The sequence below is a fragment of the Bombyx mori genome, chromosome 15, assembly GCF_030269925.1.
Source record: "Bombyx mori chromosome 15, ASM3026992v2".
Classification (NCBI taxonomy): domain Eukaryota; kingdom Metazoa; phylum Arthropoda; class Insecta; order Lepidoptera; family Bombycidae; genus Bombyx; species Bombyx mori.
Window position 1 is genome coordinate 11075770 of NC_085121.1, and position 27262 is coordinate 11103031.

General features: G+C 35.8%; 3 protein-coding genes across 3 annotated transcripts in view; all 3 read left to right on the plus strand.

Annotated features, from left to right (window-relative positions):
• Window positions 1-27262, plus strand: part of LOC101743353 (TAR DNA-binding protein 43) — a 490523-nt gene that overhangs the window by 420272 nt on the left and 42989 nt on the right. The window lies entirely within an intron of this gene.
• LOC119629553 (uncharacterized protein K02A2.6-like) lies at window positions 1094-5140 on the plus strand. Its single transcript, XM_038015682.1, has one exon. The coding sequence runs from the start codon at window positions 1094-1096 to the stop codon at window positions 5138-5140; it is 4047 nt and encodes a 1348-aa protein (XP_037871610.1).
• LOC101737809 (GRIP and coiled-coil domain-containing protein 2) lies at window positions 6294-26595 on the plus strand. Its single transcript, XM_038015976.2, has 14 exons — window positions 6294-6555; window positions 7002-7116; window positions 9192-9635; window positions 10089-11862; window positions 11944-12182; window positions 13056-13246; window positions 13451-13867; window positions 13941-14068; window positions 14479-14644; window positions 15812-16051; window positions 22058-22254; window positions 23313-23466; window positions 24640-24748; window positions 25558-26595. The coding sequence occupies exons 1-14, from the start codon at window positions 6529-6531 to the stop codon at window positions 25617-25619; spliced, it is 4263 nt and encodes a 1420-aa protein (XP_037871904.1). The 5' UTR covers window positions 6294-6528; the 3' UTR covers window positions 25620-26595.

Consider the following 27262-nt stretch of genomic DNA (forward strand, 5'->3'; position numbering starts at 1 on the left):
TTTAGAGGGGTCGACGAACTCACGGCCTATCTGGTGTTAAGTGGTTATCGATGTCTATAGACTTCAATACCGTAAAGGCTGCCATCCACAATGAGACATGAGTTCTAAGTTTCAGTGTTGTACAGTACAACAGCTGCCCCACTCTTCCAACAGAAACGCATTACTGCTTCACGGCAAAAACAGGCAGGGCAGTGATACCTACCCGTGCAGACTCACAAGACATCCTACTACCAGTCGCGCCTCGTCTATGTCAGTTTCTTGAAATTTCTATTTTTTTATACTTATTTTTACTTTTTTACTACATAACGAAATGAGTTACTGTGCCATTGGCATAGATGGTAATAATTCAATACAATTCAGGAATTAACCCAGATTATAATTATTTAAAAACTTTAGCAACCCAGTAGCTGACTAAGTAAAATGTGTAAGTAGTGTTCAATGATTAGATTAAATGAAAAAATATTTCAGTGAAATGGTAATAATTTATTGAGCCTAGACTTTTAAGGCTAAGAAGCTTCATCCATCGTCTTTGTTTCATTTCGTGACACTTGCTCTTTTTCACTGATGCAAAATGGTTAATAAGTCACCAGTTTAAGACGTCTAAATAAGAAGAAACACAACATTTAAATTATTAAAACTTCACAAAACTTTTTTGGACTTTGTGCTAAAAGGTTTATTAACGTAGTGCAACAAAATAGAAAGTTGTGAATTCGATAGGTAGCCAATGAAAACAACAAAATCGGAATTTGTGGAATAAGGGATTGCGGAGTGTTGTAACCTTCTTTTCCATATTCCATTATTTGAAATATACTTCGAACACATTGTCATTTTTACCATCTATCATTATTATATTTTATGCTATGTCTTGAAAACATTGTTTCATTATATTGGCGACGAGTTAAAAGAAATTAAGATGAACGATGAACAATTCGCATTATTTTTACATGCACAACAAAATCAGCAAGAGCAGATTTTACAAATCTTGAAATTGTTGGTACCAGCAGCTTGCAATACAACAGCCAAGAGCGTGACGAACGACTCTTTTACAAAACATGATACGGATAACAAGATAAGTATAATCAAAAATTTCAATATGGATAAATACAACCCAGATACATTCAGAATTGACGATTACATTGATTTTTTCGAAAACAAATGCAAAATTCTTGATATCGATAACAGCGACTTACAGAAAGATTTGCTTCTGAATTTACTAACACCAGAGATATTCCACGAATTAAAAGTAGCTTTAACGCCTGATTTCGATATAGCTACATACAGCGAAATTTGTAACAAATTATTAGACCTCTATCGCATAAAAACGACGAGGTATAGAGCCTTAACAGAATTTTGGAATTGCACTAGAGAACAAAATGAAACGATGGAACACTATGCAAACAGATTAAAAGGTCTTAGTCGGGATTGTGGCTACACTAATGACTTCCTGGAACGACAATTACGTGACCGCTTTGCCACTGGATTGAATCATCCAGATTTAGAAACCGACTTGAAACAAAAATGGCCTGATTTAGTTCAAACGGTAGACGGAATACCACGAGAAGTAACCTTCCAACAAATTTTTACAATCTCTCAATCAAGAGAACAGGCAGAACAAGACACACCACGAACAAGTATTAAAAAAATAAATAGGAGCAAAACCAAAACCGTACCATTACATCAAAATACAACACGAAAATTAAATCCAATGCATTGTTTACGCTGTGGAAAGAAAGAACGGCACAGCCTAACACAGTGTTCAGCCAAGGACCATATTTGTAAAGAATGTAACACGAAAGCACACTTTGAGAGTTGTTGCATTAAGTCTGGACGGGCATACATCAGCTATTCAGAAGGGAGCCGAAAATCAATTAAAAAAATAACAAGACCTCATAAGTCCTCAACATCATCATCATCATCTATCAGTAATAACAAAGAAGAAAGCGATGATGAAGTTATCTGCAGCGTCTTGGGTACACGTAAGAGAGAATGCAAACAAATCGATGTACGGATCAATGACATACCTTGCACTATGGATTGGGACCCCGGCTCTGCGTATTCAATAATAAACACGACATTGTGGAAAAAATTAGGATCACCATCTTTACAACCCGCCCCGAAACTCAAGGCCTACGGCAACACAAACTTAAAAACAAAGGGAATTACGAAAGTGACAGTCGAAGTCGACGGACTGCAAAAACTTCTACCTGTGGTCGTAATGAAAAATGCCAAACCAATGTTATTTGGTTTACATTGGAGTGAAGTTTTTGAAATGGAATTTCCAAAACCAGTATACTCCATCAAAACATCAACACCTATGACTCTTAAACAAATATTGGATAAACATGTACAACTCTTTGATGGAAAACTAGGAAAAGTTAACAATTATTACGTAAACATACATGTCAAACCAGAAGCTGAACCGATCCACCTTCCTGCACGGCCTATAAAATTCAGCATGAAAAAGAATATAGAAAGGGAGTTAGATCGTCTGATCTCAGAAGGGATTGTGGAAAAAGTAGATCCTAATGTTACACCTATTGAATGGGCTACACCCACAGTTAACATTTTGAAATCTACAGGGGAAGTTAGGATATGTGGAGACTACAGAACTACACTTAATCCAGTACTTATTAAACATCTACACCCAGTTCCAATTTTCGATCAACTACGCCAAAATCTCGCAAACGGTAAATTATTTTCAAAAATAGACCTTAAAGACGCATACTTACAATTTGAAATAGCACCAGATTCGAAAAAGTACTTGACGTTGTCAACCCATAAAGGGTATTTCCAATACAATAGAATGCCTTTTGGAATATCGACTGCTCCTTCAATTTTTCAACATTTTCTGGATCAATTGCTTGGCGATATCACCAATGTAGCTGTATATTTTGACGACATAGCTATAGCAGGGAAAGATCTTTCAGAACATTTACAAACTTTATCTATTGTATTCGATCGCTTACAAAACGCTGGCCTAAAAGTTAACTTAAAGAAATGTAATTTCTTACAGAATCAGATTGAATACCTAGGTCACATAATAGATAAACATGGCATCCACCCAACCAAATCTAAAATTGATGCCATAACTAAGGCCCCAGCACCGTGTAATGCAAAAGAACTACGATCATTTTTAGGACTAGTTAACTTTTACGAACGGTTTGTACCACATCTTCACGGGATTTGTTCGGATCTTCACGATCTAACTAGTGAAAAAAATAGATGGCGTTGGACTGATCATGAAAACCGAATATTTGAAGATACAAAGAAATGCATAGCTTCTTCACAACCATTAATTGCATTTGACGAGAAACGTCCCCTTTATTTAGCATGTGACGCTTCCGAAAAGGGATTGGGTGCAGTATTATTCCACAAGGACTCGAACATAGAACAACCAATTGCTTTTGCTTCAAGGAAATTACGACCAGCGGAAATGAAATATTCCGTTATTGATCGTGAAGCTTTAGCAATAGTATTTGGTATAAAAAAATTTGATCAGTACTTGAGAGGAACGAAATTTAATCTAGTTACGGACCATAAGCCTCTTATACATATTATGGGTGCACACCGCAACCTTCCTAAACTAGCCAATAACCGATTGGTAAGATGGGCCCTAGTAGTGGGAAGTTATCAATATGACATTTACTACAGGAAAGGTGAAAATAACACATTAGCTGATTGCCTTTCCAGATTACCAAACCCTGAAACTGAACCTTCCGAGACAGAAGGGCTTGTACATAAAATAGATCTACGTCTTTTGAGCACTCGAATGACTGACCTTAACCTATCAGAACAGTTACTTATGAAAACAACTTCAAAGGATCATATACTCACAAAAGTTTGTCAAAATTTAAAAACCGGCTGGAGAGAATCAGAATACAATCCAGAAATGAAACCATTCTACAGAAACCGGACTGAATTATCTGTTGAGAATAAGATACTCATGAGGCAAGGACGCATCGTTATACCTACAGCACTACGAAAAGCCATTCTTACATACCTTCATCGAGGACATCCTGGCATTTCTGCTATGAAAGCACTTTCACGTTACTATGTTTGGTGGCCTAACCTTGACGAAGACATAGAATTATTTGTCAAGAAATGTACCAGATGCCAACAGAACCGCCCTTGTAATCCTGAACTTCCTGTATTTTCCTGGTCCATACCAGAAGAAGTATGGGAGAGAATCCATATCGACTTTGCTGGACCGTTCGAAGGATCGTATTGGTTGGTATTGTGCGACGCTCTCTCCAAATGGGTGGAAATACGACCGATGAAACACATCAACACCAGATCACTTTGTCTTACATTAGATAACATATTTTGTACATTTGGCTTACCAAAAATGATTATATCCGATAATGGACCTCAATTTACATCTTATGAATTTAAAGAATATTGCACAAAACAATCTATTTTACATGTCACATCATCTCCATATCATCCTCGGACAAATGGACTGGCAGAACGTTTAGTCAGAACATTCAAAAATAGAATGGCATCGGTAGACAACACAAATCTCGAGCGCCGACTATTAGAATTTTTGTTTACATACAGAAACACTCCGCACTCGTCCACTGGTAAATCTCCAGCTGAGATGATGTTTGGACGACAATTGAATTGCATACTTTCCAACATTCGGCCAGACAAAAGAAGATTAATGCAGTATTTACAAGTAAAAGAAAACATTCGTACCACATCACCGAGTTACCGACCAAGTGACCAAGTATATATAAAAACACGCAATGATAAAATATGGGAACCAGCGGTAATTACATCCCGAAAACATAAATATTCATATATTGTTTCAACACCAGGAGGACTAGAAAAACGAAGACACGCTGATCATATCAGGCCACGCGAGTCCTCCACCTCAGAAACCCCGAGGAATGAAAGGGCGCATTCTTCTATGCTGCCGGCGACTGCTTCTCCAGACATTGGAATGGAAACAACAATTAACGAAAGGCTAACTAAAAACAAGAATTCAGCAGCAGTACCATTACCTACACCGCAGTCACCTACAAATGTACAAATTTCTCCAAATTCACCTTCACAGCATTCGAAGTTATACTCCTCACCTGCTCCGGTCTCCACTCCTGTGCCATTTGCTCCGCGTCGAAGTAATCGACGTATACAGTAGAGATGGCGTTAATGGTTGAATTTATTTATCTGTTAACTGGTAATTGATAAAAAAAATTACCGATATTTTTATTGGTTGAAAATACCGGTAAATCTTTTCGTTGAAATACTAATTTTGCTAATGTTAAACTTGAATGGTAGAGTTTCTTACATTTATTTTCGATTCAGTGAACTTTAGAAGCTACAGGCTTAGGGCTAACTAGCTTAACTAATTAGTACGAAATGATTAGTGGGAAAAACTCTTTACAAATTTTCCACCACGGCGGTGCGCTGGTTCAATATTTTTGAATTGATTTTTCTTACAATAATTACACATTGCAATTTTTTCCGCTCCCAAGCACTTTTCGAAATGATCCCATATTTCTGCATTGCGTTTCGGCATTTTAAATTAGATATACACTTTAAAAATCCACAACAACAAAGTAAGCAAAGTCTCAAACACACAAAAACAAAGTCAAAACACACAAACACAAAGTACAAATCTCTTAAAATACAAAAACACAACTTTACCAAAATAATAGAAAAGATGCACTGAGCCGCCAAAATGTCAAGTATCAAACAAAATATTACGTTTAAAAAATCAACCAATCGCGTCATCTTCGCGTTCGGTAAAAATATCGTTTCATTTCAATTTTTTAACGAAAAAAATTATCATTAACTGTAAAATACACCAACTTAAATATTGTGCTTTATTTTGAGGGGTATAGAGCATACAATGAAATCATAAAATTCAATATTTTTTACATGATAAGTTGAAAACATCTGCAAGGCGAAAATGAATCTTACGTGTTGAAATAAAGTTGAAACTTGCATAAATATAATTTCCAATAATTGCCTATGCCACTACACGCAGTGTGTTTGTTAAACGGTATTTTTAACCGTTTTGGGTAATTTTATTTATCGAATAGAAGTGTTAATTTTTTTTACCGGTAAATTTATTGGTTAATGGTTATATTAGCCACCTCTAGTATACAGGCACCCCGCCGTCTGATCAACGAGATGTAGATGGGGAGGAATGTTGTAACCTTCTTTTCCATATTCCATTATTTGAAATATACTTCGAACACATTGTCATTTTTACCATCTATCATTATTATATTTTATGCTATGTCTTGAAAACATTGTTTCATTATACGGAGAATACCTTGAATTAAAAGCAACACTAGTGGTCATGTCATAGATAACTTATGCTAAAAGACTGCTGGTTGTCAATTAATTCTTCGGAGTAAACATAGATTATACCCTTATGAGGGCCTTATGGAGTAAATAATAATACGTGTAGTCAAATAATATTGTTGAATGGAGTACCTACCTATTTAATATTTTCAAATATAAACTCCCGATTGAGATGAACAAATAGGTTTTGCTCCTAACTAGAAAATCAATTTCATGATGGAAGCGATTCAGAACCATCCGGTTAGAAAAAACATTTTTAAAACAGCTTAATGCAGAATTTTGCAATTTAGAAGAAAAAAAGAGCGTAACAATTGATTAATTTATGATACAGAATAAAATGTTATCCTTGTTCCTTAATTGTATTTCGTAATATAAGTTTCAATTAAATAATTTAATTGTAATCATGTGATTTAAATGTATAATGTTTTAATCGCATTACAACATCCTTATAGTTGATATGTTTTTAATAATAAAAGAGTGGTGGGCCTTTATAACCCAAATCCTTTAGAAACGATTACTTTCTTTGGGTACCTGTCATTGAATATTCTTAGCCTCCTTGAGACAGATGTGTTTTCAGAGCAGTGAATTTCCTTTACTTAGTGCTTTTCAGGAATATATTTTGTAATCAACATGAATGTTAAATACCTAGACTATTTACCTAAAAGCCTTTATTATTTTAATTCAAGAGTCAAGATGGACCACCAAAAAAGAGTCCTTTTGATGAATTAAGCAGAGAAGATTTGATCCATAAATGCAAGGGTTTACTTGTAATAGCTCAGAAAGCTAAGCAAGCTAAATCAGGTGAGTACTGCTAGATAAATATGTTAAATAATAAAAAGTATGTTAAATGCAATAGTAACTAAATCCAATTAATGCACTTTTAAAGTTTTTTCCATAATTGTGTACATTGAGGCTCTGATTGGAATTAAGTTTGTTTAAATGGTTACTGATACAATTTCTTTATGCAGAAGGGTGTTCTTCGACTACTATCAAATATAGATGTTCAGGTGTTTTTTGTGTGCATTATTTATTTATTACACTTCATATATATTAATGTGCATTGGTGGACTTAAGGTATTCTCTCCAGTTAATTAAAGTTGATAAATTAAAGAAAAATTAGATTCTATACAATCATCGTCATAGACTTACTCTTGGCAGAGTAGTCACGGTCACGTGGAATCTTTGTTTATTAAAGCCTTGACAGCTGTTCTCTGTAATTCTATACAACATGTTTGTTTGTTTGTACAACATACCATGTTTATTAACCCATTAATGCTGCTTTTTTTAATTATTAAACTTTGAAATAGATGTTCCTCTGAATGTAATTAAAGTAAAAATGAGAAAGTTGAGGTATGCTTATAATTTTATGTTATCTATTGTAGCAAGATGCGCTTTCTCATTACTATAGCATTATCCAGCCATTATGCTATAATAACAATACTTTCCTTTGAACAAGTTTGCTGTTTGAAATACCTCTTTCTTCTTTTTTTTGCCTGAGACAAGTGATCTTTTAATAGTACTCTGCTTTCTCTGAACATACCAGTGCCATTATAAGCAGGCTCACATAAATGTATAATAAGCATTGAGATACTAGTAAATAGATTATCAAAATACAGTTTGTATGTTAATGCTTCTTGTTAATCTTCTGGAAAATTATGCTATTCAGATTTTTCTCCTGATATATCTTAAAACCCAATAAAAGTTGACATTCACTAATGTTGTCTGATCACAGTGATCTTTTCTGAAATCTTCATTAAAAATTGAGCACATTCTAGCGCTTCTATACAAATTGCTTTAGCAAGCTCTTTTGGCATTATCAAGAGGTCTATCACATCTTTTAATTGTCCCTAAAAATAAATGAACTCAATGTTTGTTCAATGAGAAATGTATATATTTACTCTGAGCGCTTAGGGTGTTCATATGAACACATTGAACAAACAGTATGTATAAAAATCACAACAACAACTACATAAAATAGAACTAAAATCATTAAATCATAAAGTCTTTTTGATAGTGAACTAAAATGAAAATAATGAGTAATGTTGAATAAATTAATTTTTACTTGTCATTAATAAACATATGTATATTTTAACAGTGATCATACTAACACGCACAGTGTTAATGGGTTAAATAAGCATATATATAACATATTATACATTAACTAATGTATAAATACAAGTAATGATTACTGCCACTACTACTTCTACGAGTTCTACCAATAACACTACTACTACTACTGACTTATAAATACAGAAATACATAAATTTAAATAAATTCATTGAAAATTGTAAGAAATTAATGTTAAATATATAAATTTAATAATTATACCTAATACACAACTAAATACATAATTTTACCATACACGTTTACACATATTACTTTACTTAGATATTGACTTTGAGATGGTTCTGTCATTTTATATAAAATCTTTTATCATTTATGATGAACCAATGCCTACTCGGTAATGTTTTAAGCTTGGCCTTGGAATGACTTTGTATATCGGGAACTAATGGGTAATATCTATAATATTAAGTTTCTACATAGAAGCTAATGTAGGTTTTTAAATCGGATGCTAATCTCATCTTAGTTTTTTTACAAGAGAGTCTACCAGGTAAGATGACTCCATAAGTTACATTACAGACTGTAGGGAATGTTGGTGGAATGTGGCAGTCACAACCTGTCGGTAGCATTCTAAAATAGATAAATGTTTAAAAAAATATAATGCACTGGTGGCCTAGTGGTGTTGTGGTGACCATATTTTTTTAAGCAAGCCTTGGGTGATGTCCATTCATCAGCCACTTCCTTATCAGCAACATAATTGTTATTGTATTATAAATTATTGTGATTATTAAAATGTAATATTGAAAATTTTATAGAATTACAAGCTGAATTAGAAACTAACAAAAATAAAGTTGAGAAATTGGAAAATAGTGAAAAAAATAACAAAGAAAATTTAAAAACTCTTCAAGAGCTTGTTGATTCTTTGACAGAACAAAAACTAAACTTCATAACTGAAGTGGATTCAGCTCATACAAAAGTAAAAGAACTAAATAAAAAAGTCAATCAATATAATGAAGAAATAAAGCAGTACAAAGCTGATTTGATTGTGAAGGACAATAAAATATGCATGATATCTCAAAAATTATCAGATCTGGATTGTGAAATAATTTCATTGCGAAGACAGAATACTAGACTTTTAGAAGAAAATGAACAGCTGATTAATCAACTCTCTGAAATTGAAGCTAAAACTGTGGAGGTGAACAATATAGGTCTTCAGCAGCAGGAACAATTAAAGATTTTAGAAGAAAATGTACAGAAAGGTAAAGAAAATTTTTGTTCATCATGGCAAAAAAAGTTATCCAAAGGGCATACTAATGTTTGCGGCTTGGCTCTACCCCTGGCATTGCTGACGTTCATGGGCGACTGTAATCTCACCTTCAAGTGGGCCGTATGCCTACAAGGGCAATAAAAGTATATTGACAGTAGTATATAGGGCAAAAGTATATGGCTAGTGATTACTATCACTGTCCATCAAAGGTGCTTTTTTGGCACCCAATGTCATTAATAAAAAAGATACAAGACTGAGGTTAACATGTTAAACAAAATTACAATTGCTTTGGTCCATCTGATGTTAAGTAGTTACTGTCGGACGTGCACACTACCTATTTTAGGGGTATTATAATTTTAACACTTACAATAATAACAGTAATTCAGGGTAATAAACATTAACTCAGGGCGTATTATAATTTTGTGATGATAAAAATAACTTTTAGATTCAGAAAATTGCAAACAAATAGAAGAGCTTCAATTGAAAATTATAAGTTTAGAAAAAAAACTTGAATCAGAAAAACAAACAAAGATTGTCGATTATGAAAATAAGGTACAAGAATTCACTGAACTATATGAAAATGAGAAAGCTAAAAAAGAAAAATTGAATATTAAATTAAAGAGTTACAAAGAAAAGATTCTTAAATGTGCAGTTTGTATAAATCAACTTAAAAATACAAGATTTATTTTGGCCAAAACAGTGAAAGAATATTCTGAAAATATCCCTAAGTGGCAAGAAGATATAATAAAAGCATCAAAAGAATTGGACATTCAAATTAATCACCTTAAGTCAGAAAATACTATTTTAAGAGATAAATTACAGCAAGTGGAGTCGCAACTTGATGTATTAAGCAAAGGTGAAATTGATGAATCACAATTGAGTAAAACTAACTCACTAAATGAGACTTTAAAAATTGAAAATATGACACTAAAACAAGAGTTTGAGAAAATATCACATCAAAATCGTAAATTAGTGAAAGATTTATCAGAAGTGCAGGGTAATTATGAGCACCTTATTAATACGGAACTTCCGGCACATATAAATGCCGAAAAATTATTAACAAAAGAATTAGACGAAATTAAACAACAGTTAAGTGAAATAAAATGCAGAAATATCGAACTTGAAGAAAGTTTTGAAAATGCAAAATACGATTTGTCTCAGTCAATTCAAAGCACAATGCAAACCAATCAAGACCATGAAAACTTATTACTCCAACTCAAGGCTTTAGAAAGCGAAAAGGATATTTTAGTTAAAGAAAAACTAAATGCTAAAGATAGTATTATAGAATTGGAACACAAAAATAAAGTTTTAAGTGACCAAGTAACCAAAATGTCTTTTGAAAATAAGACTATCAATTCGAAGTTAGATACTTTATCACAGCAAAAACTGCAACTCGAGAAAAACTTTGCAGCTGAAAAAGAAAGTCAAGTAAATTTATTAAAGTGCGATTTGATGACAGTGCAGGAACAATATAGTAGATTGAAAAAAGAGTTTGATGACTTGCAAGATTTAAACAGCCTACTGAAAGAAGAAGTAGATACTTTAAAACTGTCATTAGAGCAACCAAGCGACGATACTGAAAATTTTTCTGATTTGAATGTATCATTACAGGCCGACATTGTAAAATTAGAAACAAAATTGTCTTTATATAAACAAGAGAATTCAGCGCTTTTAGTGGAACTAAAAGAATCTCGAATTAAAATCAAAGAATATGATTCTCTGTTTGCTGAATATGAAGAAGCTAAATCAAAGTTGCAAAGCTATAAAACTGAAAATACTGAATTATTGAATGAAATGAAAGAAATAAATCAAGTTTTAAAAGAACGCGGTGAATCTATATCAAAATTGCAAAAAGCCATTATTGAAATGGAAAGGTTGATCGAGAGTTTGGAAAAAGAAAGAGAAATTTCAACTAACAACAACACTGAACTAACTAAAAAAATTGAAAAATTAGAAAACCAAATAAAAACAGCTGAAAAATCTTCTACGAAAACAAATGAATTTACCGATACATTAACTGCTGAAAGAGATAGTGCTATTAAAATGTTGGAAGAAAAAGATATTATAATAATATCTTTAAAAGATGAAATTGAGAAACTCAAACATCAGTCACTAAATTCATCAGAGGTTCCAAACGAAGATAACATGTCCACTTCTACCATGTCAAAAGCAGATGAAACTGCGAGAATGAGAGATTTAGATGAAACTTTTGAGGAAAAGTGAGAATATTTTAATATTCACTTTATATGTAGTGACGAGTGAGTACAGGACGAATATTATAACATTGATGTCATTTACAGGTATACGAAACTGAGGCTATTTGCATTAAAACTTAAGAAAAAACTGACTGAAACTGTAACTCAACTACAAAAAACAGAAGAAGATAAAGTCAGACTTGAAAAATTAATAAACGAAAATTCCGCGGAAGTACATAAAAATGGAAAATTAGAAGTACCTATGTTACAGGAAAAAGTAGAGTCATTAACTTCTGCTATTAATGTAGCTGAGAAGAACAATGCTGAAATCGAGAAGATAAAAGGTAAAAAATCGTAAGAAATTTCGCGAATCATTACATAGGAACTAATTTGTTAGTTTAATATTTAATTTGGATACACAATTAGAAATAACTTGAAAGTTTCATATTTTTTGCCAGGTTTTGTACCAATGCTATTAATTTAAACGTATTAGTGAAATTCCAAAAAAATACACTTATAATTTTGGTTACGTCGTCTGTCCGCCTCTCTTTTGAGAAAAAAAAGGTATAAAATAAACATAGATGGTAGGTAGCTTAGGCGTATTCTTCAAACAGCCATCCAATTGATGTTGTGTATCGAAATAACCGAAAGATATTTAAGATTGGCACATGCAAACTCAAAAACGAGTGTGGTAATGTCATACTCGTAATATTATTATTATTGTTACTTAAATCAATAGCTAGTGACATATTCCCTTCCTAAAAACAGTTATTTGAAAATGATTTAGACTAAAGAACTTAATATCAACTTTCAACCGAAGTTCGTTATTTATTGTATGAGATGGGAAACTAGCTTTAGGATAGAATCGATAGACATCGCCAGCCGAATGGGTGAAGCCCATTTTGAAATATTATGTGAATGCCTTAATAGTATTTTTATACGTCTGATCTGATAGAAATAGGCAGCAGGTCATACTCACCCGTGCGGCTAAAATTTAATTAGGCTTTTTTGTTGCCACTATAGGCAGACAAGCATACTGCGTATCTGATAGTAAAATGTTATATGTTGTATAAAAGAGTAATATAAAAATAAATACTGATTTTTTTTTGTTTTTCCTTGTATTTTGCCACCAAACAATATTAGTTGGATCAATCTAAACAAATAAAACCATAGAAATATGTTTAATTTAAAGTCAATTTCATGGTAATTATTGACAGCTGAACTACACGCTATAAGTCAACAGTTGGCTTCGGAAATTGAAGCTCATAAGGTGACCAAGGAGAATTTAGAAAAGGCTAAACGAGATGTTAAGAAGAAAAATGTCCTAAGTCTTGAAATGGAAGACTACGAAAGGTCAATGAAAGAACTTACGTCGAAGATGGAGGAAAATAGGAAAAAGATGATTCAGGTAAGTTATCGTTGTGATGGTTGTATTGGCCATGTAAGTACATGTCAATACGGTCGATAAGACGTCAGCATAATAACATATCACATAATTCACCAGCTTAGTTAATAAATATTGAGAAGATATTTTGGGTAATTTTTAATAACACATATAGTTTGGATAAGTTCTGGAAAATACGAAAATATTTTAACAAATTTATTTATATAGATGGAATCGACAATAGATACCCACGAGGGAACTATTACCGCGATGAAAACACAAATCAAACTACTAGAGGATCAAATAAATACAGAAGAAACCCAAAACAGGCTCCTGAAAGAGGAACTTCAGCAAGCCATTGAAGGTCTCAAACAGAAAGATGATGTGATTCAGATAAAGAACAACATCATAATAAAGCTAGAACAAAATCTTGAAGATGAGAAGCATAAAAATGAAGAATGTGATCTTGAAACGACTTTAATTCTAAGTGAAAAAGAAAAGATTATAATTGCTCTAGGAGATGAAAAAGTGGAACTAAGTAATAAGGTGAAAAAGTTGGAATTCAAATGTGCCGAGCTAAACGAAAATTTAAGAATTTTAAATATTGAATTGGCTGATTTGAAAACTGAATATACAAGCTATAAGGTAATAAAATATATATTGTATTATACAATAACAACATCGGAAACCAAAGCGTAACAAACTTTGATTTATCTAGGTGCGGGCTCAGGCGGTATTACGACAGAATCAGACCGTGGACCACAGTCAAGAAGAACAACTGAAGGAAGAAACAGCAGCGCTAAGAGCGCAGATCGAGACTCTTACAGCTAAACTAAAAACTGCACAGTGAGTGTACTCATTTTACTGGATCTTACAATAATAATTATAGATTATATTTACCTATAGTCATCAATCAACTTTTTGTTTTTCGTCTATTACTGATTTACATAATTTGACAAGAGTCAGTAGGAAACCTGAATAATCTTATATACTTAAAATTTTATTACTGGTTGTAAGACCTCTTGTGAGTCCGCATAGGTAGGTATTACCACCCCTCGTATTTCTGCCTTGAAGCAGTAATGCGTTTCGGTTTGAAGGGTGGGGCAGCCGTTGTAACTATACTGAGACCTTAGAACTCATATCTCAAGGTGGGTGGCGGCATTTACGTTGTTGATATCTATGGGGCTCCAGTCACCACTTAAAACCAGGTGGGCTGTGAGCTCGTCCACCCATCTAAGCAATAAAAAAAAACACAGGGAGGAGTGTGAATTACAAACAAGCGAGGCGGAGAGCGCGCGGAGACGTGCCGCTGAAGCATCTAACGAAGCGAGCCGAGCGCAGCAACGCACCGCGAGACTGCAGGGCGACCTCACGCGGCTAGGCCACCAACTAGATTCTGAAAGAACGCAACATAAACTACAGGTCGGTACATCAAATAGAAGGAGATAGCAATCGAGTCTGTCATCTATATATTAATAGTAAGTGAAGCAAAAATTTTGTACCCCTTTTTACGAAAATCGTGCGGACGGAGGAGTATGAAATTGCCCATACTTGAGTCGTCTATTATCAAAGGTGGCAATCTGTGCATTTGGACAAAAAAAAATTATTGATATGTCAATACAGATTGATTTGAATATAATCGTCTCCTTCAAAGAATACGGTTCAAAACCTGCATTAAATAAAGGTTAATAGTTAACGTGTTATTTATCTAAGATGTCGTTCCGAAGAGTTTTGTGACTGCCAATGGAATACAAAGTCAATAATTAGTTTTTCTGATTTACCAATCATTGTCCAAAAGTCAGATTGCCGGCTTTGATAATAGACGACTCACTTACAGTTTATCTAAAGAAGGAGAGCAGAATGCTAATATTTTTTTAAATTACGCATGAAAAATACACTAAATAATAAAAAATACACACTAAATCAATAAAAAAAACATTAAAGGCACCACCATATAATTGACAAACATTATTTAAATTATTATACTTTTTTGTTTATTGTTAAAGTCTGTGGTCTAATTGAGAATAGATTAATATTGTTTGTCTTTAATAATTATTTATTGTAACCATCGCGAAATCTGTGATTATGGAAGCATAGATTTTGACAATAGAAACGTAATTAATCAAACATAGATTTAAATTAATTATGGTCGAATTTCGGCCACCGGACCACCGCTAGTATTATATAAGTAATGATTTTTATTTTGATGTGCTTGTTCAACAGGTTTACCAATAATTTCATTATTAACACACACCCACAGGTTTATATAAAAACAATAATGTTGAAATAGAATTTTGTGCTATTTCCGATTATTCAACACACATCGGACATCTCAAATAGATTAAACCCGAAGACGTTTGCCGATATGTGGTCATCATGTGGCCAAAGCATCCGAGATACAGCGGAGAACAGAGTACTTTTATATTTAAAAAAAACATACGGTTTTATCAAGCAAATTCATTTTACATATTTATAAATAGAACACTTTGATAATATAATTGAACCAAACAATGGTGTTCCAAGCATGAATTGTCAAAACACCATTTAAAAAAGTGCAAAATCTGCAAATTGCTGTTATTTCATTTTCAGGTTTCAACTCTAACCCAATGTTATAAGACACAAATAATTGAATTGGAGACAAAGCTTAGAAACGAGACGGAAAATCTCAAGAAACAGTTGGCTTTGGCCCAGGAGAACACGAAAATTAACAGGCCCAGTGCTCCTATTGAATCATCCAGTCAATATATGCTGCCAGTTATTCATAAAGATGATGGCAGCGAAACAGACCTGGAGATTAATGTGTCCATGATACCTAGAGAAGAAGGAGAGGTATGATACAGTTGAAAAACAAAAATGGAAATACTTTTAATTTGATATTATGATACGACTTTTCATCAACAAAGTGGGTTGAGTTGAGTTTTGATATGTTATAATCCAGTAGGAGTGGGTGATATAAATCGTATATAGATTCAATATCTATATATCACAGCAATATCGTTGAATCCGATATCGCCCCGCACGAAATCTATATATCGATATCAGCCGATACACGATATTGCTCGATGTGATGCGCATCGCCATATCGTACCGATTCGTGAATCGAAATCTATATTTCGATATCAGCCGATACACGATATTGCTCGATGTGATGCGCATCGGCATATCGTACCGATTCATTAATATCAGCAATATTCGTTTGGTTCGTATCGAATCGGCCAGAGTGAGTGAGCGCACGATAGGGATATCATGTGATGAATGAAAGAGAAACAGGCATTATCCATACAATTGTAAACCTTATATTTAAGTCCATATGTCTGTAGATTATTCTTAGCGTATCAGCAGGATACAATTAAGGAAAGAAGTTTCAACTTTCGACCCTAACTTGAATGCAGTATAGCCTATTTGCATCGTTGAATTTAATTTCACGCGCTTTGACCTTGAACTAGAATTTTTGGACATCATCATCAGCCTGCGGCAGTCCACTGCTGGACATAGGCCTCCCCCAAAGCTCGCCACTGAACCCGATCTTCGGTTCTACGCATCCAGTTACTGCCAGCTGCCTTGCGCAGGTCGTCGCTCCATCTAGCAGGAGGGCGTCCCACACTACGTTTGCCGGTTCGCGGTCTCCACTCCAGAACACGTCTACCCCAACGGTTATCGGTTCTGCGACATATGTGACCAGCCCACTGCCACTTCAGCTTACTAACTCTGCGAGCTATATCGATCACTTTGGTTTTTGCCCGAATGACCTCATTGCGTATTCGGTCTCGCAATGACAAACCGAGCATAGCTCGCTCCATAGCTCGCTGAGTAACTTTTAATTGGTGGACTAGTCGCACAGTCAGTGTCCACGTTTCGGCTCCGTAGGTAAGCACGGGTAGGACGCACTGATTATAGACCTTTGTCTTCAGACATTGTGGTATGGGCGACGAAAAGACCTGACGAAGCTTCCCGAACGCTGCCCAGCCCAACTGAATCCTTCTGGTCACTTCCTTCTCAAAGTTGTTTCTACCTAGTTGTAGGGTCTGTCCCAGGTAGACATACTCTTGAACAACTTCGAGAGGTGTACCGCCAACATCGATTGGTCTCGGAATGACGTTTCCGTTAAACATTACCTTGGTTTTATCCAAGTTCATTCCGAGGCCAACCCGTTGGGATGCAGCATTAAGGCTGTGCACCATCTCTTGTAAGTCCTGCAGCGATTCCGCCATGATGACGATATCATCGGCAAAGCGAAGATGTGAGATGTACTCGCCGTTTATGTTAATGCCGCGTCCGTTCCAGTCCAGAGTCTTGAAAACGTCCTCCAGTGCGTTTGTAAACAGTTTCGGGGATATAATATCCCCCTGTCTTACACCTCTGCGCAACTGGATTGGTCTCGTCTGGTCTTTCTGTACTTGGACGGTCATTGTAGCGGCATCGTACAGGCATCTTAGTGCATCGATGTATCGCCAGTCAGCTTGACACCGCTGCAAAGATTCCAGAACAGCCCAGGTCTCGATCGAGTCAAAGGCTTTCTCGTAGTCCACAAACGCCAGACATAGTGGCAGATTATACTCTTCAGTCTTCTGTATAATCTGCCGAACTGTGTGAATGTGGTCCACGGTACCAAATCCTCTTCGGAATCCTGCCTGTTCCGGAGGCTGGAAGTCGTCAAGTCTCTGAGCGAGACGATTCGTTATGACTCTTGAAAACAATTTGTAGACGTGGCTCAGGAGCGAGATGGGGCGATAATTCTTTAAAAGTGTTTTATCTCCTTTCTTAAAGAAAAGGACAACTATGCTCCTGCTCCACGCCCTTGGAGTTTTACCGGTAAAGAGGACAGTGTTGAAGAGCTTCTGGAGCTCCCTAATAACAGGAAGACCTCCTGCTTTCAAGAGCTCAGAAGTAACACCATCCTCCCCCGGGGCCTTTCCGTTTTTAAGATTTTCAAGAGCCATCCCGATCTCGTCTACACTAATCTGTGGCAGCTCGTCGGTGTAGTGGCGGGACAGTGTGGCTCGGACATCTGCTGGGTCGGAGACAGGCTTAGTTGCTTTGGAAGTATAGAGGCCTCCGTAGAAGTCCTCAAGTTCCTTGAGAATCTCCGGTTTGGAGGCGAGAATTTGGCCATCCTTTTTGGTCAGTTTTGTAAGGTGGCTTTTACCAAGAGGCTGCACGAACACCTTGGCTCCTCGGTTTTGCTCGATTGCGTCATTGATCCGCTGAGTATTGTACCGTCGGAGATCGCGTCGTACCAGCGTCCTGATTTTCTTATTAAGAGCCACCTTCTCTGATTGTGTGGCCTGTGTGTTTTCTCGCCTTTCTTCCATTAGCCGGAGAGTCTCGGATGATAACTTTGATGTTCTGCCTGTACGACCCTTTAGACACAGTCTCTGTCCCTCCTGTCTCAGTGTCCTCACCACGCCATCTAAGGCCTCGTCTACGTCTGTGGTGGTTTCCAAGGCAGCGAATCGGTTATGGAGATCTAGCTGGAATTGCTCCGGATCTACAGCCATGTGATGTAGGCTGGGTCGAAGCGTAGACTTTATTAGACGAGTGCGTTCTAACTTGAAGTCCATATTCAGTGTGCCTCTGACAAGTCGGTGATCACTACCGGTATTGAACCTGCTGATCACAGAGACATCCCTAAATATATGCTTCTTGTCCGTCATAATAAAGTCTATCTCGTTTTTCGTCACAGCGTCGGGGCTTAGCCAAGTCCACTTCCTTTGTGGCTTCTTTTTAAAGAACGAGTTCATTAGAAAGAGCCTCTCACGCTGAAGGAAGTTGACTAGCATTTGCCCCCTGTGGTTCCTACATCCATAACCGAAGGATCCTAGCACCGATTCGTCGCAAGTCTGTACTCCCACTTTAGCGTTAAAATCTCCCATGACAACATTGAAGTGGGCTTTTGTGGTATCGTGCAGAGCCCTGGTGATATCGTCGTACACAATCTCCACATCGTCATCCGAGTATGACGAAGTCGGTGCGTATACTTGCACCACCTTAAGAGAGTACCTTTCGGTGAGCTTAATTATGAGGTTCGCTACCCGTGTCGACACACTGGATACCTCTACAATGTTGTCCGTGAGGATTTTATTGACGAGAAAGCCAACTCCACCTTGTCCAGGTTGGTCTCCTTCCCGGAAGTAGAATAGGTGGCCTGAGTCCAGAGTTATGACGTCCTCCCCCTGTCTTCGGACTTCGCACAACCCTAGTACGTGCCATCGTATCCTTCCTAATTCCGCTTCCAGTTCCTCAATATGTTCGTCAAGCCGCAGGGTCCGGGTATTGAGAGTCGCCAGGGTCATTTGGTGGTAGCTGTCCGTAGCCCGGGGATTCTTCGCACCCCCTGCCTTACCGTTACCATGACTGCTACCGTAGCCAGGGATAGTAAAGCTGCCGGGAACTGGGGGCCGTTTTTTATTTGTAGCTGCCATAAGGGGGGGTTATGCCGTAATCGCCACGCTTGGCAGGCGGGTTGGCGATCGCAGTGCTCGGTGCCTTGCACCGGTAATGCTGCTGCCCGTTACCGGCCAGGAGATTTCCGCACCGAGTGGTTTTCGTTGATGGTTATTCCGCCATCTATCGGTCACCAGAGCCCTGTTCGTCAATCAGCAGGATGCACCACGTGCAGGTAGGGTTGGCATTTGAGACAGTGTGGTGTTAATTTGCCCCATTACATCCCATTTTTGGACAAGTGTTTATTAATACTTAAAAGTTTTTTGTGTTTGATTTTTAAAGTACACATTTTTCTATTTTTAGTTGAATCCAAATAATTGAGTTTATTTCTTGTGTTTGTATTAAACTTTTGAAATCTACACTCTTTTGGTATATTTTGTAATTTTAAATTAAGACACAAAATACTAAAAACTGAAAATAATGTAGCCAGTCCTAAGCCTGGTAAAAGCATGAAGGAAAGTTTTTTTGATATTTTTATTTTCATGTTCTTTTTATTACTTTAAGATCATATTATAAATTGATATCAGAAAACCAACCGTATAACGTTGACTTAAATCTATATCTACTACGATATTATATCAGCGTATCGTTTCAAATCTCAAATATCATGAATCGAGAAAATCTACTAGCATCCATCAATATATAGATTCAATATCCGATATTGATCCTCGATATATAGATACGATTCGATACGCGGCAAAACCGATATTACCCACTCCTATAATCCAGTCGTTATTTTATATGTATACTAGCTAACCTGGCAGACTTCGTAGTGCCTCAATCGATAAATAAAAGACCTAAACTTTTGTATAAAATAAACTGAAAACAAACAAAATTAATCCGTCCGACTGGGAACACATCAAAGGAAAAACAAAATTGTTATTTTTATTTAATTCCGAGAATTTTCATATTTATCTACCTTTTAAACCTTCTCTGGACTTCGAAAAATAATTCAAGACCAAAATTAGCCAAATCGGTCTAGCCGTTCTCGAGTTTTAGCGAGACTAACTAACAGCAATTCATTTTTATATAGATGTGACTACTTTAAAAATACTAACTAAAAAGTAAGGGTACTGCAGGCCTGGATAAGGTGGTATTTAAAAAGAAAAGTTTCAATTACACATAAAAACCTTTTATTGCTTGTACCGCTTGCAAAACCTGTTACGGACAGTTTGTGAGTCGTTTCTTAGTCAAACAGTCGAATTTTTTATTTGATTAAAATTTACTAATTTGATTGAAAATAAAAGGAAATAGTTCAATCTTCTAAATTATAGAATACAAAAATATTATCTATTATTTTTCGTACATATATTGAAATACGTAATACTCTATATCATTTCCATGACACCTCTTATGTTGAATACCATCAAAGGTTTTAGATTGTAGAACGTGTCATAGAATTACAACATACGCCCGAAAAACATTATCCTCACTATTCATTATAGTAGAAATTGTATTGACGAATCCTAGTAGTTTATTAGTAGATTTGAACACCGACCCAGTCCCATCGATACGGTTACGATACGACGGCTTGTATAATAATCAGGTACCTCAATTGTCTGTCTGCGTCAAAAGTATTTAAAACACTTTTAATGTTCGTAAACAAGGTCTTAAAAGCAAAGTTTTTCTCCATTGTCCGAGTAATTGAAAAATGTAATAAAGATTTAGATTAGATAATTTACATCGATTGTTTTAAAAACGCATTAAGTCTAGTTGTATTTTTTAACTGTGACAAGGTAACGTCAACATAGCGAAATTGAGAGTTGAAATTAAATTCATGCATTACTTTGTGGATTTAATTTATATAATGGTAAGGGCAATTAATGCTTTGCTATGGTCAGTGTTGTATTTATTCTAGGGACCGATACAGGCCCAATGCGACGAAATGTTCAAGCGTGGTGTTTGAAGTGTATGAACAATAAAATTTTCCGATTGAAAACCGTAATAATTATGAGCATTGAAAATATTAATAAATAATAAGTACATTATATTTGTTTATATTAGCGCGTAGCGCTGGACTGTATTACTTTTTTTTAAATTAAATTATGCTCGATTAATGCAGGATAAAACTTCGTACGTTTTTAGAACTATACAATCTTCAATCTAATCTTTTAATTTTCTCCTAATTCTTATTCTTGAGTATTGGTCGTAGAGCATATTGTGACTAGTGCAAGTGCGGTACCTGCCTTTAGTATTTTCCTATCGTATTCCATAATTATTATTGCTGTTTGAGGAATACGATAAGACTATTTCTTCTTCTAATTCGGCTTCGTAGAAAGAGGATTGCTTCACAGCATATTCACGCATTGTCGCTTAGTCACATTTAATTTTGTCTTTCAAGCGTCGATATGTAATTTCCTTTTGTTAATTTAATTTAATTTCCTATGTTAGGGTTCAGAGTCAGCGCCGTCTCCTCCACCATCTAAACCGTTCACGGGCGGGGGCAGTGGTCGCTCCCCGGTCCCTCTGGAGCGACTGCTCGAGGAAGGAGTGCCCGATGATGAAGCGCTCGACACGTCTTCATTAGGCTTCACCCCAGAACAGGAGGTGGCCGATCTAAAAAGGCGTTTACAAGCTCAACAACAAAGGTAACAGCCAAACTATGTCACAGTATGCACTAAACTTGAGTGCGAAATTTAAAAAAATACTTGCATGTCTTCTGCGTGTTATAATATATTATTAAACTAGCTGACCCGGCAGATTTCGTAGTGCCTCAATCGATAAATAAAATACCTAAACTTTTGTATAAAATAAACTTAAAACAAACAAAAGGAATCCGTCCGACGGGGGACACATCATAGGAAAAACAAAATTGTTATTTTTATTTAATTCCGAGCATTTTCATATTTATCTACCTTTTAAACCTTCTCTGGACTTCCACAAATAATTCAATACCAAAATTAGCCAAATCGGTTCAGCCGTTCTCGAGTTTTAGCGAGACTAACGAACAGCAATTCATTTTTATATATATAGATGAAAGTTATAGATTTTATTCATAGTGATGAACAATATTTTTTTATGACAGAACTCTCTGAAACCTTTAAATTTTAGTTTGAGCGCGCCCAAAGAAGCTACATTGTAGATTATATCGATTTATATAAAAGTCGACGTGTGTAATGTATGTCCTATAATATAGACTCCGAAACGGCTGGATCGATTTCAATGTAATGTTCAGTTTGGCCCAACGGCTGTTTCTGTCGAGTTTGGTAGCTATCGGATCAAAGATCGGCCAGAATAGAAGGCCAAGCTTGACTAGTTTTTGATAAGTTTGCGTCGATTATAGATCACGCTACCCTTAAGATTTTACTGGTGGTAGGACCTCTTGTGAGTCCGCGCGGGTAGGTACTACCGCCCCGCCTATTTCTACCGTGAAGCAGTAATGCGTTTCGGTTTGAAGGGTGGGGCAGCCGTTGTAACTATACTGAGACCTTAGAACTTATATCTCAAGGTGGGTGGCGCATTAACGTTGTAGATGTCTATGGGCTCCAGTAACCACTTAACACCAGGTGGGCTGTGAGATCGTCCGCCCATCTAAGCAATAGAATAGAGGATCAAGTTTGACTAGTTTTTGATAAGTCTGCGTCGATGATAGCTTACGCTATCCCTTAAGATTGGAATTTTATAGTCGAGGTTTATTTTTGTGCAGAGTGAAGCACGTCACGGTGCTGCTATCGGAGTCTGAGCGAGAATGCGCGCGTATGGCTCAGCTCAGCGAACTCCTTAAGGCAGAGTTGCGTCGGGTGAGAGGGACCACGCAAAATGCACATAACACCGAGTACATGAAGAACGTCACTCTCAAGGTAACGGTTACTTAACTAATCTAAAATACAGTAATTTCTTTGACATAATTAAAACGGCGACTTAATCTCGCTTTTATCATATTCTTTCTCTTATGATAATTCCGATGTTTTCACTTTACATGATCACAACTTTGGTGCTATGCGTCGTCGTTTAAATATTGTGTTAACTATAGTACAAATATGGTTAGAAAACTAAAAATAATTCTAACCAAACGCCAACAGTAAACAAGGCTTTCACCTCTGTGAACATTGTTGTTGTTATCGTTGTAAGTTAATATTATTGCTATTTACAAATTAATGCTTCTAAATTGTAATGATAACAGTGATTATATAAAAAAAAAATACGCCTGAAAAATTACGCAGAATTAATATAAAGCGTAAAATGAATGGTCGATTTCTGTGTATCAATATCAAATCGCTCCAGTGTGAATTCGATTCTTGAATATTTTTTGTATTTTAATCAGTCTGCAGTCACGCAGAGTTACTCCAACAGCTAGTGAGAGGATTGCATATTTGCAAAGGCAGCTATGGTGGCCTTTTGAAGTAACACAATAAAACTGGTGGTAGGACCTGTTCTAGGTACCACCGCCCTGCCTATTTCTGTCGTGAAGCAGTAATGCGTTTCGGTTTGAAGGAAAGGCCAGCCGTTGTAACTATACTGAGACCTTAGAACTTATATCTCAAGGTGGGTGGCGCATTTACGTTGTACATGTCTATGGGCTCCAGTAACCACTTAAATAAGGTGGGCAGTGAGCTCCACTCGTGTAACCAATAAAAAAATACAATGCTGATGTTTTCAGTCATCTGTGGTACATTTTACTCCTAAGTAGGTCTCTTTCTAATATTAGTGTTTTTCACTTACCTTGGAGGAAGTACGCATCCATTACAGTTGTTGCCCGCGTAAAGAATCCGTTTAAATTGTAGTATATTTTATTAAAATAATAATATTTTAGACAAGACAACAGTGTATCAGAATAGAGTTCGGCAAAATTGGTGACTTGTTTTCAGTTTGTTTCACGTCACCTGCACTATTCATTAGAAAATTCTGTTATTTGCCTTTCTACTGCAAGTCAAACTAAATATTATATACAATCGTACAAAATGACTTATCTTTTAATATAAAAAGTCTGTAGTACATTGCAGCGGTCAATTATATAATATTTTTCCTTTCAGTTCCTAACCCTTCCATCCGGTGACGAGCGTATTCGACTTGTCCCAGTTCTTCAGAAGATTTTGACCTTGACGCCAGACGAAACTCAAAAAATTCAAGCGATTGCAAAAGGTATGTATATATTAAAATATTAGTGGATGTTCATTGACTGCTTTGCATGCCATTCATTGACTGTGAATATTTGAGAAAACAAAGTGTTGAGCGTTTGTTTGATTCTACCGTAATTTACAATTCAATTTGACTATGCACTACATCAGTAATAATATTATTATTAGTATTAAAGCGAATTAAAAGTGTCGCATCGCTCGATTGATACCATATTGCCCTGTTGCAAAACACCTGCCTAAAACACACAATATATAGAATTTAGACTAGGACCTTATGTCTCAAGGTTATACTCAGTAACCAATTACAGTAATGAAACTATATAAAAATTAGGGAAATGACAATGCATTTACGGTAACAAATCAAACATGCTTCGTTCAAACTAAAGTTACATTTTTTTTCCTACCTACGCCGAAAGTTCCCGCTGTACAGGGAAGAAAATCGGCACTCCACGAACTTTCGGCCTGGTAGGAGAAAAAATAGTATGTGCACCAAGGGAGAAAAGTTGGACATTTCCTCCCGCGTGTAAAAGGCGAGGGTGGCAAACACGCTGGAAGAGGAGAATGTACTATATATAATTAAAAGAATAGAAAAAATCACGTTATTATGGAAGTTAAGTTATGGTAGGCAGCGGCTTGGCTCTGCCCCTGGCATTGCTGGAGTCCATGGGTGACGGTAACCACTCATCATCGGATGGGCAGTATGCTAGTCTGCCTGCAAAGGCAATAAAAAAATCTATAGTAAAAATGAATGAAATGCCAATGTGGTTTTTATTGTGTAAACATATACATATTTTTGTTTATCTTCTTCTCTAGGTTTAGATCCAAACTCGAGTAAAGGATGGGGAAGCTACTTGCCGTGGCCTGGAGGGAAATGAATCGGTAAATACACCGGTAACTTCGTGCACTAGTGACATCTGTGATCGAAACGTATGTTTCGCCTTGTCAAGCGGCTTAATTCAGCGTTTTAATAATAACATAGGAGTAAATATTTAATAAAATATATCTACTAATATAATTTTGTATTATTCTAGTTTTAAAATAACAGCGGTCAATCAGTGTGGCTGCTTTGAAAAAATATGTTATGTTGTATAAACTTCAATTCGGAATATAAGGGAAGTGTTTTAAATAGAAGCTTACATTTTCTTTTTTTTAAGTTTAAAAAAATATGTTAATTTCATTTTCAATTACCATACATTCCACAATTATTCGCCTAATCACAAGGGTAACTGTGCCATCACCGGGTTGGAATTTGAAAGAAACATAACAAAGAAGTCAGATATGTACTATTATTATTTTCTAAATGTAAATTTATTTATTGCATTTTCAATAGAGATTATGATGGAATTAAGATACACCCAAACGTATGATAAAAATATTATAACACGAATTATATTTCTTTATTATTGTATTTTCATTCAAAACTACTTTACGGTTTAATGTCTGACGATTACTTGTCCGATGACCACAAAAACTAAACGCGAGATTAAATCGTAAAATTAGTTTAAATTTATGATTATCACTAATAAAATAATTTATATACCATGACATGTTACAGTTGATTGATTGAAATTAATGCGAATGTATGTAACGCATTCAGCTTACTGCAGTATGTAGTGAAATATTTAGATTATGTAAATAAAATTAGCAGATTGTAAATTTTTATGCTAATGTTTTATTAAAAATCATATTCAGATAATAATACCGTTAGTTACTTAGTTTCAATTTCTGTGTTAATATAACTTTTCTTTGTCAAGTCTATATAAAACTTTTGTAGCTTTGCAGTTTATTGTTATTCCTGTATATTTTTATATTGTTTAAATACAAAGAATTATATTCAAATAAATTTTGAAATGATTTGATTTTATTGCCCTGCTTGGGAAGACGTCTGACTGCTCCTGAAAATTTTGTACTTTCTTAGTTGCTATAGACACTGGCAGCTCTTTTTTCTTTGTACACATTTTTTTTTTGTAATTTTACTACACGAATGGATAAACGTACATCCTACTTGGTATTGGGGGTTATTGAAGCTTATAGACATCCCAGCCTGAATGCAGCCGCGACCGCACCTTATACATGCGATGGAAGTCTTGATTGTGTGTAAAACGGCTATCCATCGCATCAGAACGTGCGAATACTTCGCCTTAAAATGGGAGTTGAGCATGGTACCCACCCGTACGGACCTTCCGGAGTATTTTTTTTCTTTTATTGCTTTAATGGGTGGACGAGCTCACAGCTCACCTGGTGTTAAGTGGTTACTGGAGCCCATAGACATCTATAACGTAAATGCGCCACCCACCTTGAGATATGAGTTCTAAGGTCAGTATAGTTACAACGGCTGCCCCACCCTTCAAACCGAAACGCATTACTGGTTCACGGCAGAAATAGGCAGAGTGGTGGTACCCACCCGCGCGGCCTCACAAGAGGCCCTACCACCAGTAATTACGCAAATTATAATTTTGTGGGTTTCATTTTTATTACACGATGGGTAATTACAAAATACACGGTATACACTATTATA